The 19,453-nt window shown below is 41.4% G+C and overlaps 1 protein-coding gene across 4 annotated transcripts in view; it reads right to left on the minus strand.

The window, feature by feature from the left end:
* Positions 1–19,453, minus strand: part of rbms3 (RNA binding motif, single stranded interacting protein) — a 288,253-nt gene that overhangs the window by 209,920 nt on the left and 58,880 nt on the right. For all 4 annotated transcript variants that reach the window (XM_028596575.1, XM_028596576.1, XM_028596574.1 and 1 more), the window contains exon 3: positions 5,288–5,482. In XM_028596575.1, the coding sequence (XP_028452376.1) occupies positions 5,288–5,482 (195 nt within the window). The remainder of the gene's footprint in view (positions 1–5,287; positions 5,483–19,453) is intronic.

Consider the following 19,453-nt stretch of genomic DNA (forward strand, 5'->3'; position numbering starts at 1 on the left):
ACGATGTGCCAGGAATCTCTACTAGCAGGTTTGTATTGACTGAATGATTGTCCAGTGTGTGCTTGGCAAGCCTAATGAGGTAACAACCCGAGTTGGCTCGGGCGACAACTCCAAATTAAATTGAAGGGTTCACAGGGATGTCCATGTCCTGAGATAAAAGAGTCATAACCCACTCAAATGTTTTCATTAGGGAAAAAATGTGTCTTGTTATCTACGCCTGATAAGATGAGAATTCCCATTCAGAAGGACAACATAAGGTAATGGTCGGCCAGCAAACAGTTCTTGCACCCAATGCGACAGCAGTGGAGTATTTGTTATCCTAAAGGAGAGAAAAGCTAGTTTTGTCCTCTGCGGCACGTGTGTAGGTATGTGTGTCTCTATCTGTACGTTATGAAGAGAGATGAACTCTGCTGCAGTACATAGACGCAATGCGGGCTGGCCCTTGAGAATCAGAATTCATCCACAGTTTTTCCTCATATATCTTGTCACAACAAGACCAAACGGACCAAAGGACTTTAGTTCTTGCCCTCTCTGGCATACACACACACACTCACATCGGCATGAGCTCTGATTAACTTGGTTATAAGCACGCTACATGGATGCAATTAGCTGAAGTAGACCACGCTGGTTGTGCAGTTTCTCCCAGTTGAATACAGTTAAATAGACCAATACGGCTATTAAGCCAGGACAAATGCCAGACCATAATTCCCAAGCATGCCTAACACGCAAAATAATGAAACACTATCACAAACAAAAGCAATATCTGGACTGCGGAGACCAAGATGATTAAAGCAATGTTGGAAACATCTGGACATTAGGTTTGGGAGATAATCTGTTGAATGAGGAAGCATACCATCAGACAACAGCTCAGAGGTCAGATAGAAAAATGTGTTTATATACGCAACAAAAGTTGACGAAGAACACATGCTCTTTTTAGGCAACGACTCGCTGCTTCTTGCAGTCACACGCATGGAAGAGTCACAAAAGGTAAGAGGCTTGCCCAAGAAAATGTCTCAAGGCTAGAAGCTGCATATCAAATATCCCAAGAGCAACACTCCACAAGCAGAGTGGAAACTCAATTTACAATGTCTACACTTTACCTGACATTGTATGTTCACTGCATTATTGCCATCACCCATTAATGAGCTCCGTCACACCAATTAGTGGAAAGTACCTACACAGAATGTTTCCTTTTCTTTGCCATTGTGCTTCTGATCAATTCTCCATAGACCAGAAAATCCATAATTTGCGTCTTAGTCACGGTCAAGGCAACAGGAGCCTTTGCAGCCATGTGGCTTTAAGTAAAGAATCCAATAACACCAAGTGCCATCATTAGTTTGTCAGATTTTATTACACTAAAGTACCTGAAGGGTGGTCCACTCGCCACAGCTGTTATCCAACCTGTTTAGCTGTTTGATTAAGAGTAACAGTGATGTGAGGTGAGACACTTGGCATCCTTCAGTCACCACAGTCCATGTGTCTCCTCCTCTGCCTCTTCCTCTCTCTCCCCATTTGCCCTCCCCTTATTTGTATTGCTCTAATGTGTCCTCGGTCTACCTGTCTCTTCTGCTTTTTGCTGTCTATGTCTCTGTCCCAATTCTACTGTACATTCTTTCACTCTTAGTAAAAACATCAATGCAGCTAAATGTCAGATTATGAATACAATGAACATGCACAATGAACATGAGCATGCTAATGTTGAAGTTAAAAAGTCAAAACCCGGTTTAAGTTTTGAAAACAATGTTTAATGGGGCCTGCAGCTAAATTTAATCAAGTACACTAATACAGCATTTGAGTGTCTCACCTAAAACCTAGCTTCTAAAGAATTAATCAGGTCATGTCTGACATTTAGCATATGAAGAAGACTCATTGTCCCCACAGGAAAGGTAACTATTGTTTCTGGTTTTGGGGAGCCACTCCCTGTAGGGCCAGGCGTGATTAGACAGAATCATGTGAAACGACCTTTGTCTGTGACCTGGGGTAAACCTAAAATCAGAGGTGTGTCTTTAATCAGAGACCCACAATTCCACAGGAATATAATTCGGAAACTGATGTGATGTCGGCACTTCAATCTGTGACCCGCAAGGGAAGCAGATGGAGTCCGCTGTTTACAGTGATTTGTTTGTCATGTCACATGACTGTTCTTCTGTGACTCCGCAAGGAGAAGCATGAGATCAGTCCGCTGTCAGCTGCAGTTAACTTTCAATTCGACCCCAGCCTCTCCTCCTTCCTCCCGAAATCAGAACAAACACGTCTTTTAGAGAATTCTTAACACTAACATTTGGAGATTAGCACTAAACACAAAGTATAGGTGAGGTTGACAGGAATGTCAAACTAAAGTATTAGACGTAGCTAGATTTTGACCTGATTATGTGGCCAATGAACATAATGCAGGTAGCAATTATGTTTTTCAAATTCGTAGTACATAAAAGTATTTTGTAGGAGTTGAAAATTGCATATTCACAGTAAATAACAGTCTCTCTCTTTGACTCTCTTTCTAGTTATAGCTACTGACTTCTACATGACTTTCTCCACTGCCATTTTGTTATACCACCTTCCCCCCTGAGGGATCTTCATCCCACCGTATTAAAAGTGGAAATGTATCCGCTTCCATTGTAATTACAAACTCTTTTGGAGGCAAATCTTCTTGATCTCTGCTGGATCCTTGCTTGCTTTTCTACTTCCTTTATTTACTCACCTCCCTCAGCCAAGAGGACAGACATGCTGAGCTATGAGTTATGTTTTTCTTCCCTTTTTGCTGGGCATTCTTTGCATCTAATATGCCTGAAATTACAATAGCATTTAGGGAGGCAATAAAAACAATGACATAAATGGGGAGGGGGTTTGAGAGAAAGAGAGAGGAGTCTGCATTAGTTTGTTTTTGAATTGTGGGGATTGCTGTTCCAATATGTGTTGCATATGAGCAGCCTTTTGAGTCTGCACGAGGCAGACTCAAAAGGCTGGAATCATGCCTTTGTTTACGGTCAGTGTCTGGATTAGCCATCTTCAGGCACCGTGAACACTCATTGAGGTCTAAGTGTGGAATTGCAACCCCAGGATGAAAGCTTGATAGTTGGGGAGAAATTATTGCAGGGACAAAATGAAAACTAGTGAAAAGACAAAAACTTTCCCATGGAAACAGGCCAGTTAAAGCCAGCGGAGTGTGCTACAGTTTGAGGGTGGAGGGTCAAGATCAGGGCAGGTGTTTGATGATCCCGTAGTGATCTGTAACCAAGCGGGTACTGTGTGAGAAGTGTGGCCTACCAACAGCCCACAAAAACACACAAGACAATAAAGTGGAGAATAGAAAGAAAGAAAAAAACTAGACAGAGGTGCATCTGTTGTGAATTATTGTAAGTGTGTTGTCTGTTTCAAATCCATTTAGGGATTTTAAACTCTTGTCTGCTAGCTTTGTGTTACACCCAATATGTATTTCCTGGAATGTCAGAAAGTACACTGGCATAATAATAATAAAAAAAAACAGTACACTGCAGTGAAACAAGTATTTGTGAGTGTAGGGCGGGCTCCAGCTGACTGTTTGAAGAAGCTCCTGGACATTGTTTTATTTAATAAAATAAGCCAAACTTCTGTGGACATTTTTCAGTCGTATTGTGGTTGTAAATATTGAGGTTCCATACTCATTAAACACAAATACTGTATGTCTGGTGAGACAACTGCTATTTTTGAATCATTGGGATAGATGTCTATGCTGATGCCATTTAGAAAACCAAAGACCATGCTTAGTCAGAGGAGGACAAGTGGCATGTGGCTTCACGTTAGTTCGGCCCGGTTAGGTCAAAGAATTCAGACACTCCTGCATCACAAATGTGGATGTTGATACCGATGACTGTGCTCCCCAGGGGTGTAGCACTGAAGAACAAGAAGGACCACGATGTTCCCAAAAACATGTGACGGAGCCCCACCATAAGTAGAACCACAGCCACAGCTTTCATGGTCTGTCTGGGGGAATGTTCTCCATTGTTGCTCACTGTTTGTGCACAACACGGTTTAACACCCCCATGCTCCTCTTTGCCTTAGGTGGTGCTGGTAGAAGCTATGACAGTGGTAATGGTGGCGTTTGTCAGTGACACACAACAGCTCGAACACTCAATAATGTCCTTCCCGCTCCTGCTGCTCAAGAAGACAGCCAAGTCTGCACCGAGCTCCGGCAAGGTGGGAAAGAAGGCTTCCTCTCAGTCACAGGACTAATAGCTCTGCTGGCAAATAACTTTCACCCCAAATGCACTTTTAAGGGCCACCCACTCCTCATCAAAAGAGCAATGTTTCTTGTTTATCTGTCTTGTTTCCCTTTTCTCATTTGTATTTAATTAATAATAATAATAATTTCCTTCCTGCTAACTATAAAAGTCTGAATGAATTTGTACCTTGATCCCAGGAATAGCATAAAAGGAATGCCACGTGAAACCAGGAGCCAACGTACAGTGATGATTATCATATCTAAGTCCAATCCAATTTCTTCACTCGTTGCATGCAAATGCTTCAAGGGAGTCTCAACATGTTGGCAAATAGGCAGCTGGGAATTTAAGTGGTGCGTAAGTAAGATGAGAGAATCAGACTGTTGTAATGGAAATAAAATCGAGTGAGAGAAAGATTTGGTGTGAAGCCTTGTAAATACATTTATTATAGGAAGAAATACAGGGAAATAAAAACCTGCCAAATCTTTGTTTCCAGCTCTGTGACTGTGACAGCAACATGGCGATAATAAAATTCTTCTATTTGGCTTGTGCCTCAGTTTCAGTCACACCCCAAACGTTGCATTAGAGAACCAGATCGCACCAATAAAGTCAAATCAAACGGATTGCAGAACAGCAATTAATTGTAAGGATAATGACAAGGGAAGCCATCCAAAAGTGTCTCTACCTCAATTAGTCTCTCATTGCACTGTCGTTGCAGAGGATGGATGAAAGAAAAACAAATTAAGTTGCAGAGAAAATAAGGAGAGAGAGGGGAAAAAAGGAAGATATAAAGCCGGGGGAGGAGGGTAGAAGAAATAGTGATATACACAATGAGGGCTTGAGAGAAAAGAGTGTGGGAAAGAGGGAAAAGATTAAAGGGAAGAGATAGAGAAGGGTGTGTGTGTGTGGGGGGGGAATTTGCTGTGTGCATATGAGCTTCCCTGATAGTAACGGCCACTAATGGACACCAGAAAGAGAGAGTGATTAGAGAGACAGAAAGAGCAGAGAAGTACTCTAATAAATGAGAGCAACAAATAAAAGACAGAGGGACATCAAGTGACAAGGAGAAAAAAGAAATCCGCTGTACTCACAGCTGTATGGGCAGGGCAGTAGGCGTAACTTGTGTGCGAGGACTGAGGGTAGTGATGCAGGGGTTGTTGATGGTGGGATAGGTAGTGCTGCAGACTGGTACGGGTGAAAGAAGGGATGCTCCAGGCCCCTTGATCACCACTGCTACCAGTGGCTGCTGCCTTACTGCTGTGGTAACCTCTCACCGCTGCACTTGGCTGGTGGGAAGGAAGGAAGGGAAAAAAGGGAATTGCAAAGAGGTTAGTGTGAGTGAGAGATTGAGAGGAATAGAGTAACTGCGAGGGAGTGCAGTGACAAATGTTACCGTCAGGAACACCAATAGCATGACTGCGAGCAGCCTCCACAATGCAGCGGGTAAGCACTGACAACTGACTGCCAGCTCACTGACCTGTATCGAAAGAAAAAGCAGGACGTGGGGTTGATCTAAATTTTCCATAACAGAATCAAGATTGTTCACACACTTTCTTTTCACTCATTTTCTCCCTCCCTTCCTCTCTCCGAGCACCAGATGTTGTGAAACCCGCCCTCCGTCATGGTCGAGATGTGTTCTTGCTGGAAAAGTGCTGATTGGCTTGATAAGATGCTTGGATTACAGGCTGGCAATGGGCTTCCCAGTGTGGCATTATGTATAGGGTATCAACAGGGTCCAGGAAACACAGGGCTGAATCTGCTGACAGGCTGGCTTATACTGCTCGGAGATGGGTTACCTGGGCTGTCATGGCTATTGGAGCACCAAAAGAAAATACAGGACACACAAATGCTGATCCGTGGCATTTTAACAAGACTTTGGGAAAATACTATAGTATTTGCAAACTCTGGTTAGCAGTGCCACTTAGAGTTTGTTTTTAACATGTATTACGTCCCCAAACAGCAGATAATATTACTGGATTAGGTTCATGGTATTTGCTAGCTTGTAATTCACAGATAAGTACATTTGCTGTCCAGAGAAAAATGTATCTTCCAAAATAATTTTTCAGAAAAACTAACTAAAACTACTGTTTAATGGGTTGATTCTTTTACGTCATAAGCATTGTCATAAAGCTGAAAACAGGGTAGTTATTTTTTTATTTTATTTTTTTGATCTTTGTTCGTACTTCAACACAGCACATACTTTCACCTTGAGAGTGGACACACGCTTTTATACATACTGCAATCGGGGCTCTGCATACACAAAAACAAGATTGCGACCTCACGATTGCAAGAAGTAGAGCTCCATTGTTATTGTTTTTGGTTGAACAGCAAGAAAAGTTTTGTATGTCCAACCGCTGAATGACAACATGACGAAGGATGGGGAATACAGTCCATATTTACAGTACACAGTACGCACATATTGAGCAGCAAACATTTGCCAAACAGATCAAATTTCCCAAATGGGAGCATTTTCTCATTTTCACAAACCTTTGGGTTTTGTACTTTGGTTTAAAAATGTGCCATGGGCATTTTTCACTACTGCAGACAAAACAATTACAAATTATTAAAGTATGAAAATCATCTTTAGTTTCAGCACAGAGTGTTTAATACAATCACACAATCACTAATCTTGAGTGCACAACAGAGATCTTAAAGAAATATGAAAATAACCATTTTTATCTAATAAGGTTTTTATTAGATTATGTTTGTTGCTCTGATCTTTCTGATTGCACTTCCCAGTGAAAACACATGAAATATGATGCAATCTAAAGACCATTTTGCCGTGATTTATTTTACAGTGTGCAGAACTAAGACAAACCACCTTGAATGAAGCACAGCTGTACATCACTAGTGAGCATTAACAGTCCCCTTTAGCCCCCCGTTGGATTTTCACTGAGGTCAGAGGCCATCCCACACAGGGGATACTGAGGGGGAGCGCTGGCAGTAATATAGACTCACAGCTGTGCTTAGAAAGCTTGCCAGTCTCGTATTCTTCATCACGAAAGAACCGCAGGGGGAGAACGTAAGCCAAAGTTCAGTCTAAAACATACAATATATAACGACAGGTTTAGGCTTCATGTTAATATGAAACAGGAGGAGGCTGTTTCCCCCAAAGTAGGATAAATGCATTTATACAGTACAGCATAGAGTGCATAGAGGAGCATGGAAGAGGCCCACTGGTGTAATAATACCGGAGGTCCTGGGGAAAAAATAGACAAATATGGGAAGCACTGATTTTGAATCACCAGGTTTTGAACAGCGTCAGAAACGTAAACTTCAATTGCAAGAAAAGAAAACGAAAAAAAATCAAAAAATCAACCAAGTTTGTGTATTTCTTCCTGCTTTTGTTGTTATTTTCTCTCAGGCCTTAAATGACAGATTTAGTCATAGGGTCAAAATTTGAGAACTGTGTGTGGGCAGGCTACGCACAACACATCAGCATTTAGAGCTATGCCTCACTGATGCACGTTATTGAGTGCTATAGAGACATCCTCACACTATTATACATCCACTGTAAAAGCCAGAAAGAAAGCAACAGCCCCATGTATGGTACATTAAGCTGCATGGCCACAGCCGCTACTTTAACGCAAGTATTCACCAGTTCATAGAGTTTAAGTGCAGCCCCAAGCCATGCAACAACCTCCACTGGCCCTATAAATGAGGATTATTCAGCCAAAGAGGAGGCATTTAGGACTAATGCATCAATGCCCGAGAGTTTTGTTAAAGACTCCATCTCAAGGGAGAGATATATTTTAAATATGTTTTATGCATATACTGTACGTTATATGGGATAACAGAGTCATTGATGAAAATATTTTAAGGCTGGGTTGCAATGCTGCATGAATGACAAGATATCCTCCTTCATATCGCACGGGCTGGGCTGTGTTTTAACATGAGGCTGAGAACTGAGGGTCTTGGCATTCCTCGACTGCAATACACGATTGGTCCTCGGACTCAGTCTCATGTCACAGACTTTCAGCGGCTCGTCAGAGAGCTACACTCTGCCCATATTTCTCCATTTTATATAAGGGCCAATTGGATCTGGTTACACAAGGCTTTTCCTCCCCCGGGGGGTGGGGGAATGTTTTTCATGCAGGCAAACAGATGTGTGTATGTTGGTGTATATGTGTGTATGTGAGTGCATGCATGTGGTTATGTTTTGTGTGTGCTGCGGTTGATTTGTTTAAAATTTACCAAGGGCGATGATGAGGAAGGAAAACATTGTTTTCACTGGTGTGTTTGTTTGTGTGTGTGTGTGTGTTTGTGTGTGCGCGTGTGTGTGTGTGTGCATGTGTTCTTGTATCTACCTTTGTGAGGAGCAACGTGTTATAAACTTAAGCAGAGAAAAGAACATCTTTGAAAAGCGGGGACATTTTTGCCGTGTGAGGGCATTCTGAGCATTAATATTGTCCAAAAAATAGTGATAGTGCAACTTGAAAAAAGATAATATTAATGGATTTGGTAACTCCTATTACTATCTTTTGTCTCACTTTGATATGGGGTATAATCATTGTCTAAGTTTTGAAACTAGTTTTGAACTAGATGAAGTTCAAAATATTTGTTGATGGGATTACATTTCACTGGAATTGTTACTTGTATGATTTCATGTGACAAAAAAAAATTGATTGATTAACTGATTGATTGATTGAACCACCTCCCATAATTTGGTGCGTATGAGGGATGTAAACAGGAAGTATAATGTTTCCATGGAGTTAGTAAACCGGTATTTGTTTACATTTTGGCAAATTAGCCAAATTGGCTATTAGAAGTTCCTGTTTGTAACGTACCCATGGATATAAAAAAACTATGATTTGATACTGAAGAAAACAAAAGCGTGAAGTTCTGGAGTTATAAGGGCAGCTCATTTTTATGATTTCTAAGCTGATTTATGGAAGTATGGATGCAAGTCACACTGTATCCAAATATGTGTATTATGTATGTGTGTTCAGATGATACTTGACTGATTTAGGACTCAAGAGAAGGAGCATACATTTTTTAAAACACTGGCATGCACCCGTCTCTTTCCCCTCACGTAGAATCTCACAGTTTGATCACCTCTGATCTAAAGCAGGTAAGAGAACTTGGGCTGGTTACTACATTTAACGTTTAAGATATTTGACTTGCGATATTTCTTATATTGCTTAAAACCAATGTATTGCCAAAAAGATATAGAGGCTTAAGAAGCAATCAGTCATTCTCTATACATGTATTCTGAAACCTTAAAAACAGCTGCATTACCCTGCTCCACAGCCGCTTTACATACCAATAATTATTTCAACATGTTAACCTTAGATCATATTACATGCCACACGAGGGATGTGCATTATTTTCTTGATACAAGACATTAATTTGGCAAAACGGAGAAGAAAAATGTAACTACTTCAGCAAGCTAGGACGTTATCGGCACCATTTATTACTAAACATGCAAGTCAAAGCCGGATAATGCTTCACTTTCAGCTATGAAAAAGTGAGTGGAGGTTGTGGCTCCATTAATACACTGAGATGAAGCAGAGCATAGCACCTCTCCTGAGTCCATTTGTCAACGGTTAAGTGATTTCCTGCCCTCTCTTCGCTCTCCCTGGTGATACTGCGTGGTTAAGGGTGTCAGGGGATGGACCTTCGCGAATTACAGAACTCTTGTGCGTCCTGCTTCCCATATGGAAATGGTTTCGTTATATAATGTGTAACACTAGAATGTCTGTCAACTAAATGTTGATTTTCTTTTTCATAGCTGGATTTTTTTAATTTGAAAAGGTAATGCATATTTGTCATTGAATAAAATGAATAACTTGCCAGATGAACAGCAAATGTATTGCTCTTTAAGAAAACAGTAAATTATATCTAGCCTGGTTTCGGTGGTAGTGAGAAGTCCATGGAGAAGCAAGTAAGCAAAGTTAAACTGGCTGATTTTATGATCAAACAAGAAGAAAAAAAAAAGCAGCTCCCTCATTCACAGGAGTCATTTCACTGGGAACACTGTGTGACCCCATAACTATGATGAAACCTCCCCATGAAGTTCCCTCTAAGGAATAATATGGTCATACTGTACAACTCCTAGCTTTTCAGGAAATATTTCTGCCATGAAATCTATAACACAATAAAACAAAAACCCACTCTGGTATGATGTTGAGGAAGCAAACTGTGGCCTATTGCCGAGACATCAGATTGCTTTTGTATTGCAGAAAGTTTAACGGGAATACGTCTTTATGGCTCTCTGTGAAATTCTACAGTTTTATGGTTTCAGCTTGGTATATTGACTTTCTTGCAGGATGAATCAAATGCCCTGAGGCAACAGATTGTCTCTTGTTATACGTTTGCCATTTTTTCCTGACAATTTATCTAATTTTATCTTCAGGTGTAACCTTTATCTCAAGGTGAAATACTACACATTATGACAAGCTGTCTTGTGTCTGTGCTTTTTCTCCTTCCTCTATGCATTAAATAACACTGTACTGTGATTATCTGATCATCCTGAAGGCACTGTCCCCCACAGCTCTTGTTGGATCCATGGGTACAGCAAGGCAGAAATGGGGATTTCCCATAACACGGATCCAAATCAAAATGTCCTGGTTTCCTGTTGGCCTAACTGTGCTTTATCTTGGCTCAGACCGTTTTTCAAAGAGACTGTAGTGCTGCCAAAAGCCCTTTCTTCCTCTCCTGTCATCTCCATATTCCGATTTCACACAAAGTACATATGCAGTATAATAACAGACAACATCCAGTGCATTGGCGTAAAACTGGCAGAGTCCTATTCAAAAACCCATCAAATGAACAAAAATGAGGTCCCTAAAACATGACAACAAATGACTAAACAACCAAGCCCCAAAGCATATTTGAAATGAAGTTTGAAATGAACGGTTCAAGGGTGAGAGGCTTCAACAGAAGGACCAGGAAAGTCATCCCAGATGGCATTAGTTAGAGGATATTGTCTTCTAGAGGGCCTTCCACGCCTGGTTGCTCCGTTTGGCCGGCTATGAAAAAGATGCAGCTTTCCTTTGGCATCTCTGATGACTGACTTCCTGGAAGCTGTCTTGCGTGAAATGGCCTCCTATGTACCAGCCGCTCTCCTTTGCCAATCCTCATCCTCTCACACAAGTCAGCTTCCCGCCGGCAAACACGCAGGCTTTGACTGTCACTCCTGGAAAAACGCAGCAGACGGCGGTACAACGGGCTCTGTGGGTCACCAGCAGTTTCACCTACAATCCCAAATGGCACCTCTGTTCACCCACCCTCGTCCTTTCTCCGATGCTCGAGGACCAAGTTCAAGCGTAACCAAGGCAACGCAGTGGCAGGGCACGTGTGGATTTTGGCGCGTGGGAAGTCTGACAGGTTTCAGGTTGAAAAAGGGAAGGAATGAGCAATTGAAAAGCTACCCCCGGCGTCTCCACGCTCACTTGCGTCGGGGCAGAGAGGGCTGGCAAGGCCAACACCACACACTCTCTCTCTGCTTCTCTCTTTCTCCCTCTTTTCCTCATCACTTCTTCTTGTAACGCTCCAAGAAAACACAAAAAACTGAGATCTAAGATGAGAGTCTAGAGGGACCCGGAGTAGTTGGTAACCAAGGCAACTGGGTCAGAGGGTGACATTATACTCGAGATGGCTGACAGCCACTCATAAAGGCAGTACAGTACTGTACTTGGGGTCAGCTGTGCTAAGTTTATAGTGTGGTGTATTAAGATTTCTGCACTGACCTCAGTGTGACTATGAAATCTGTATTGACTGGAGTCCCCCATACAAACTGTTGTCACCCTGGCTGTTTGCCTCTGCTGTAGTCTCAAGAGATGAACAGGGTACACAATGTACCATCCTCAAGTCATGCACTTTGATTTCTAGGTATTACCACTATACACGTTTTAATGTATCCCAGCTCAATAGACTGTGTTTACTCCTTTAAGAGACATGTTTTCATATTAAATAGTGAGTTTTTTGAGGTGTGGAAAGAAGGAAATGGGATGTGAAGAGGGGGCACACAGAAGGACAAAAAAAAGAGGGCATATTTTTGTGTTTTTGACCTCTGAAAAACTTTGATGAACAACAATATGACCCTTTCACACTCGGCGCTCAAAGCAAACCTCACAATTTTGTGTCTGTTATCCTTCTCTCCAAATATTTTCCTTGGCCTGACACATGTTTATGCTCTGATGAACCGTGAGCCTGGGGGCTGCTGCTGTGAAGCGGATGTAGAGCCTTAAATTTGCATCTTGACATCCTATGGGACGAAAATGGAAAGACGTGGGGGGTGATCTGACTAACAGACAAACTTACTTTATTGAAGTCGCCTGATTTTGACACCTACACAAGGGAAAACGGACACCCAAAGTACTCTGTGCTCCCTTTCACACTACCTTCTCTTGATCTCCAAATATGCTTGGACTAACGAGGAGAAGCAGCATCAGCCCCCACAGTGGAGGGGACATCAATATTAACACAGGGATACTTTAGGGGGAGAACAAGGCCTAATACTAAGGCTGATAGAGAAGGAGATAAACCGTGTGATCAAATATCGATTAACAAGTTAGTCCTTTAACAGAAAATTATTTTTTATGTCACATGTCAAGCAACAATGCCAAACAGACTGCCAGGCTTACAAAACAAGCCAACTGAGTCTTCACAGAACTTCAGAGGTTCTGGTAACCGTGAACAGAACTCAGACCTGCTTTTTAACCTCTAAAAAGCAACCTTATATTGCTGCAGGTCTTTGTGTCAATATGTCCAATACCTTAGTGAATCTGAGGACAGTCAATATCAGCTCTGATGATATAGCGGGTCACAATCATTAGCAATAGAATTTTTTTTTTGAGGCAATAGTAAACATTTGAAGTGCAGGTGAAATAGCATGTATTGCTACTTTTTTTGACAGGCAATGGTCGTAACTGGATGCATACCGCGCTGCTGCCAGTGTTCTCTTTATACTGTAGTTGGGTCTGTTGGTCTAATTGTCCTTGGGTCTATTTTTGGACCATGTTTGACTATTCTTTGGACCGTGTTGGATCAGGAAAATTAATGTATGCAGGTCAGAGTCAGGTAGATTTTCCTCAGGTCTGTTTTGGATCAGGTCCAAATGTTTGGACTGGTGTAGACCGCTAATCTGAAGACATTACTTTGGGTTTTGGAGAGAAAATCTAAATTGTAAAAAAAAATTTATACACTAAATTGAAAAATAAATATTGAGATATAAAGTGTTGTCCTCATTGTAACTTACTAAAGCACTTAAGTTTCAGTCATTTCTCACTGGATGCACAAGAAGAGAAAACTGTAAAAACCTTCCAACTTTGAAACACTAAGAACACCAGATAAATGTTTTGAATAGGATTCAGCATCTTTTTTTTTCAAAACCGGTGCAAAAACAATACTTTTAAAAACAGTGCCGGTGCCTAAACAATGCCTAAACCGATACTTTAAAAAAAGAACAGCACAAACGACAGTTGGTGAACGGCTTGTTTATTGATAAAGCCATGTGGTCAAATTAAAAAAAATGTTTTTTTAAATGTAACAACAATAACTTATTTCACCAGTCAATTGCTGGCAAAAAAAAGAACCAATAGATGGCAAAAGGGTATTTTATAATAACTTTGAATGCACCATGAGCTTACACATTGTAATTAAATGCACCATTAAGTCCCATATATGTTCTTTCTCCAACAACTCCGACATAGGCAGTGGCCACGGTGTCAAAAGTGCAGCTAGCGTACTCTGTGTCTTTAGCTTCAGACTGTTGTACGTCCCGGTGTTGGAATTATTTCAAGTGAAATACAGCCACATGTAAAGACCGTTTTATGGTTGTGCATAGAATCGATGGCGTACCTCCGCTGACCCCTCTGCGTCTACGCCGGACACTACGCTGTAGCCTGATGTGCACCTCTCGAAAAATGTAACTACACGTCGCAGCGACGCACATCGCTCGGCCGTTGCTTGGTAGCGCTGCATTTCCCCCCGACTCATTTCCTGGTTCTCCTTCTCAATAAACATGAAATCCCCTTCCAATCTTAAGGACTGCAATGGAAACAAGCCTTTGGGCTTTATTGTGTTTTTATCCTTGCGAACACCTCTTGTTGATGGTTGTTTAATAACGTTTTCAATTCAATCAATCAAATCAAGGAGAGGGTTAACTTTTCCTGCTACAGATGTCCTACCTTGGTCAGAAAACACACGCACACACCAGCGCACAAGTATAAACATCAGGCCACTTACGTAGGCTACGGCGAAAGCTCTGTGTGGAGCCTCCGCAGAACTGTAATACCGGCTTAAGAGTGTTAAGCTGTTAGCATTTTAACAGTGTTTAAGCCAGCTAATGCTAACTGTATGCTAACGTTACCTGCTGCAAAGTGTGGTGTTAACTAGCGTCACATGCAGCAATGCTTCAGTTATCTCCAATGTCCGTTTTGGAGCACCAGAAGGCAGCGCAGGCATTTAAGTGGCACATAAATTCACATTGCTATTCGGTCTGCTAGATTTTTTATTTAACCAGGTAAGCCGATTGAGAACAAATTCTCATTTGCAACGACAACCTGGCCAGACAAGGCATAAAACGTGAGACAACTTAGAGTTACAGATTAAATATGCAAAATATAAACATACAAAATAGGTAGATACCGGTCGGAGGAACCGGTGCCATATTGGCAGTATAGAGACAGGCTAGGCTATTAATGTCTGCCACTTAACTATCATTACAGCTGTTTACCCACTGAGGCAGCCGAGCTATGTCTGAGTGGATCACACCTCCAGACAAATGCTTTCCTGCTGACATTTCAGTCCTCTTCTTATGTATGCATTTTATACACCCACTTCCCAGGCTCTGTCACTTTGTCTGTTCGCTTCGCTCTATCGCTGTCTCCCCTTCTCTCTCTTTGTTTCTGTAGATCTTTCCACCTCTCTCTCTGTCCAACTCTCTCTCCCTCCTTCCATCACTCTATAAACTGGGGATGATGGATGCCTCTAATTGCCTGAGGTCTCTGAGTCCACCAGCACACTAAATCCCAAGTGTTGTTTTGAGCTCTATGCCATTAAAACAAACACCTACACAATGTAGAAACAGCCACACATGATCACTAAGTCAGAGTAAGCTGTGGTAAAAGAGTGCAGAACATATGTACAGTGCTCTTAAAGTTATAGTGCGTAGTTTCTGTCTCCCCCATGAGGAATTATAAGTAATGACACACAAACAAAACTGTCGGCACATCCACATGATACAAGCCTTCCGTGATCGCGCACAACATTTTCATTTATAGATCTACAAATTGACGATAGCTGCAATACACAGTGACATCTTACCAGACAAACCAACCAGTCAGCCAATAGCCCAGTATCTTTAACTGGTCATACTGCTATTTAACAAGACAAATATATCAGAGATAAGCCAACATGTGTCAGGAAATGCTTTGAAATGCACCGATGATACACTGTCTAGGTGACATTGCCATCCCTAGAGCCATGCCACTAGCAAGGCTGAAAAAATTGTTATCTGATATTTTATCTTCTATCTTACTACAATCATTGTTCTACATCAAATTCCTAAATATAAGCTGTTGGAAAATGACAACAACATCAGTGGTGGTACCATAGAAACCGCATGTATCTATTTACACAGGGTAGCTCGCCTTGCAGCGGGAAAAGGCATCACTTCAGTTTGTCTGTCTTTCGTCATTGACACATCTGTCCCAGTGGCCCAAAGTGAGAAGAAGAGAAGAGGAGTAAAATTAAAGGACATGAGCGTGGCTTTCAGTTGACGTAGAGTCCTCCATGGCAGATTGTTTAAGTCTGACTCTCTCTGTGTCTCAGTGCAGAAAGAAAAAGAAACAAAGAAAAGAAAGAAAGAAAGGCCTTCCATTGTATCTTTCTCACTCTTCCCCTTTTCTTCTGCAGTCCTTGGCTTTCTGTTCTCTCCAGATGGGCTCTGGTTGCTGCAGCTTAGGATGACGTGGAACCCAGCTGCCTACTGCTGCTGCTATTTCTAGGTCTGTGCCCCCTTTCCACCTTGAGGAAACCTGATACCACCTTCAAACAAGCACATCTGCCAGGCATCGCAGATCACACTGTGCATAAGTAGTGCAGGTACAGAGAAAAACGTTTTTGACTTATATGGAAGATAAAAGAAAAAGGGGCAAAAACGATGAAATGTTTTGTGTATATATTGTAATGGACATCTGTCATACTCCTTTTTAACAGATGATGGGCTGCTGAGCATAAAGTTCACTTAAAAGAAACCCCCCCTACACACACACACACACACACACACACACACACACACGGGAACAAAAAGTCATGCAGACACATACACATTACTCATATGAATGACAACTCCCAAAGGGTCAGGGTCAAAAGATGCACAGAAAATGCCTTTCTCCTCTACACAGTCTTTTCTCCTCTCAGGCTTAGAATCCCTTTTTTGTTTTGTCTCTGTCAGATCCCTGTGGAGGCTGGAAATGAAGAATTAAGACAAGAGCAAGAGAAAACAAACTAAGTTGCAACAAAGTCGGCTAACACTGCAGTCCTCCAATAACAACACTTCTTGATAAAAGTCTATTTTCTCGGCACACTCTATCCACATGATGTTATCATTTTGCTTTGAATTCAATAAAGTCTTCTCTCTCCGGTCAGACTGTATAGTTTTGAGATGAGCACACAGTTTTGTGCAAGTTTTCCTGATGAGACCGCCTTCTCAAATATGACTGAAAATGTACTGCTGTGAGAAGCAGTACACAAATCATTATTAAACCTTGGGCTTTGTTTTGATTTCCACTAAAGAAGATCAGACAATTATACACTAAGTAAAGGAGACATCATTTATTCCTGTGGTTAAGAGTTGGATCAAGCTTTAATAATATGTTTGTCCTCAGCTATTACAAAGTAAAACTATTTCTGGAGGACACATAAACACCTTTCTCCCTGCAGCCTTGGGTGAAAGCAGGGGAAGAGACAGTAAGACCAAGGTAGAGAAAACACTTCAGTCACATTCAACTCAAATGTTTGGGAAGGACACAAAAGGGCCAACTTTTTACAGTTGAATACAATGTTTAGCAGTATTGTTTAGAAAATACATTAAACTAGGCTTGGGGGTATTTTGTGAATTCTTATTTTTCTTTTTTTTTGAAGAGCAACCACTTCAGTGTAGTGTTTAGTGCTCCTTTCATTACAAAATGAAAAGTGTGCACATTGGGCCTCTTTATATATCATTGCAATGAACACCTTTAGAGTGAAGAATGTTTTCACAATGCATCATATCTCATGCTCTATCTCCTTCACCACTATCTCTCCATCTCACTTGGTCAACATATGAAAGACAGGGTTGAAAGGACTGCAGTGGGGGAAAAAACGCCTGATCCTGCCAGTCTGCACCCCAGTGGAGCATAACAGGGTACGCATGTAGAGTCATGAGCACATTCCAGCTCTCCTCTAGACCGCTGACACAGGGACATGTCAGAACAGTGGCTCTTGGCCCTCTGAGAAAGCTAAACAGCTATACTGTCACTGTTTTGAAAGAACTGTACTGTGATACCAATGCACTACCACCTTTTTTTTGGAATGCTCTATTGGTCTGCAAGGGAGAAACTCGATTTTTCTAAATCTTCACAGCCATTTAGAAGTGCTGGTTGAGATTGATGATTTGCTCACAGACACACAGTTGAAACTCAGATGGTCCCTAGTTCCTTTTTTACACCTTTAGCAGTAAAGGCACTATCCGACTAAACAGTTATGGAAGATGCAGAGAAAAGCCCTGAAAACACTGATCTGAGGAAGTAGCTTTGGCACTTGAACTTGTGTGCATTCAGTAATTAATTAAGTTAATGAAGTGCAAGCACTCATGTGCCTGCCCTGTAGTGATAAGTGCAAAGTGAATATTTGCTTCTCATGGTGTTAGTGATAGTCCTCTGTACCAAGAGTGCAGCTTCCTGCCTCCTGCCTACAATAGTCGCACAACACAAATCACAGGGCATGAGAGGATAAATGGGAGGCGAAATGTCAAGAGACACACATTACAGTAGCCAAAGATACTGCAGTTTCTACACACCAGTGGCAAGTGTGGCCAAAGGCCAGGAAAAGCTTTATCATGATACATTTGTAATGTTTAGTCTGTAGACATTTGAAAAGCTATGTTTAAATTCAACTTAAAAAACCTTGTTGACTGAAAGTTAGAAGTCTTCCTCTGATTTTATGGCAAAAATTGATTGCCACTCATTATTATTAGTCATTATTATTTGGCCACACGTTTAAGTCATGAGATCATTTCTGCTCAGTACATCATGCTCTATAGTAGGGCTGCAACAACTGATCGATTAAATCGATGGATTAGGTTGGCAACAAATTTTATAATCGATTTGTTGGGTGTATGTTATGTTGCGGTGTAGCAACGTGCAGTAAGCCAGCTAATGGAAATGCCTTGTGTAGCTCATGTGATGAATTACTGGAAATTACACCATCTCCTCTGGAAGCATTTGAAAAATGGCAGAGGCAGAGACTACTACAGCGTACAGTGTACAACCCAAGTCTTCAAAAGTATAGGTAAGTATAAGTATACTTTGGAGTAGGGGTGTGCAAAAATATCAATTCGAATTTGAATCGAGATTCAAGCTCTACAGATTCAAAATAGATTCATAGAATTCCAAAAATCGATTCATATATATGTTTTTTTTTTCGTTTTTGACAATATTGTCCTGAAATGACATTACCTCGCCATTCCCATAGATGGCGCTGCGTCGAATTCACACTGACGCCTGGGCACTCTTGTCATAATCGGAAGAAGAACGAGTGCAGTAGAAGTAGGTTAATCGGCGCAAACAATGACAAACTTCACAGAAAGAATTATTCAACCTGCTCCATCCTTTGTTTGAGTTTGGACACATTTCGGCTTTTATAACCTCGAGGGGAAGACAGAACTTGCTCACATTTGCTTGCTCCGAAGCATGCTCACTCCAAAACACGTAGACCAGCTTCTGTTTCTGTAAAAGAATGTACAGATTCTAGCCAGTGGTGGACTATGAACTGTTTACACACACACACACACACACACACACACACACACACACACACACACACACACACACACACACACACCTACCTAAATGTGTATCCATTATGTAATTCTGACACATCACAAAAGTTCTGTTGAATGGACTGTAGTTGCCACAGTTCTAAAAAGAAAGGGCCTAATTTTAGGAAGTTCAATGTGCCCAGTCAAGTTCACATTTCAACAGTCAAACTGGTAGCTGAAGTACTCCTTAAACCACATTTAGCAGTATTTTTTGTTTGATCTGAGTATA

Source organism: Perca flavescens, chromosome 14 (genome assembly GCF_004354835.1).
Source record: "Perca flavescens isolate YP-PL-M2 chromosome 14, PFLA_1.0, whole genome shotgun sequence".
NCBI classification, from domain to species: domain Eukaryota; kingdom Metazoa; phylum Chordata; class Actinopteri; order Perciformes; family Percidae; genus Perca; species Perca flavescens.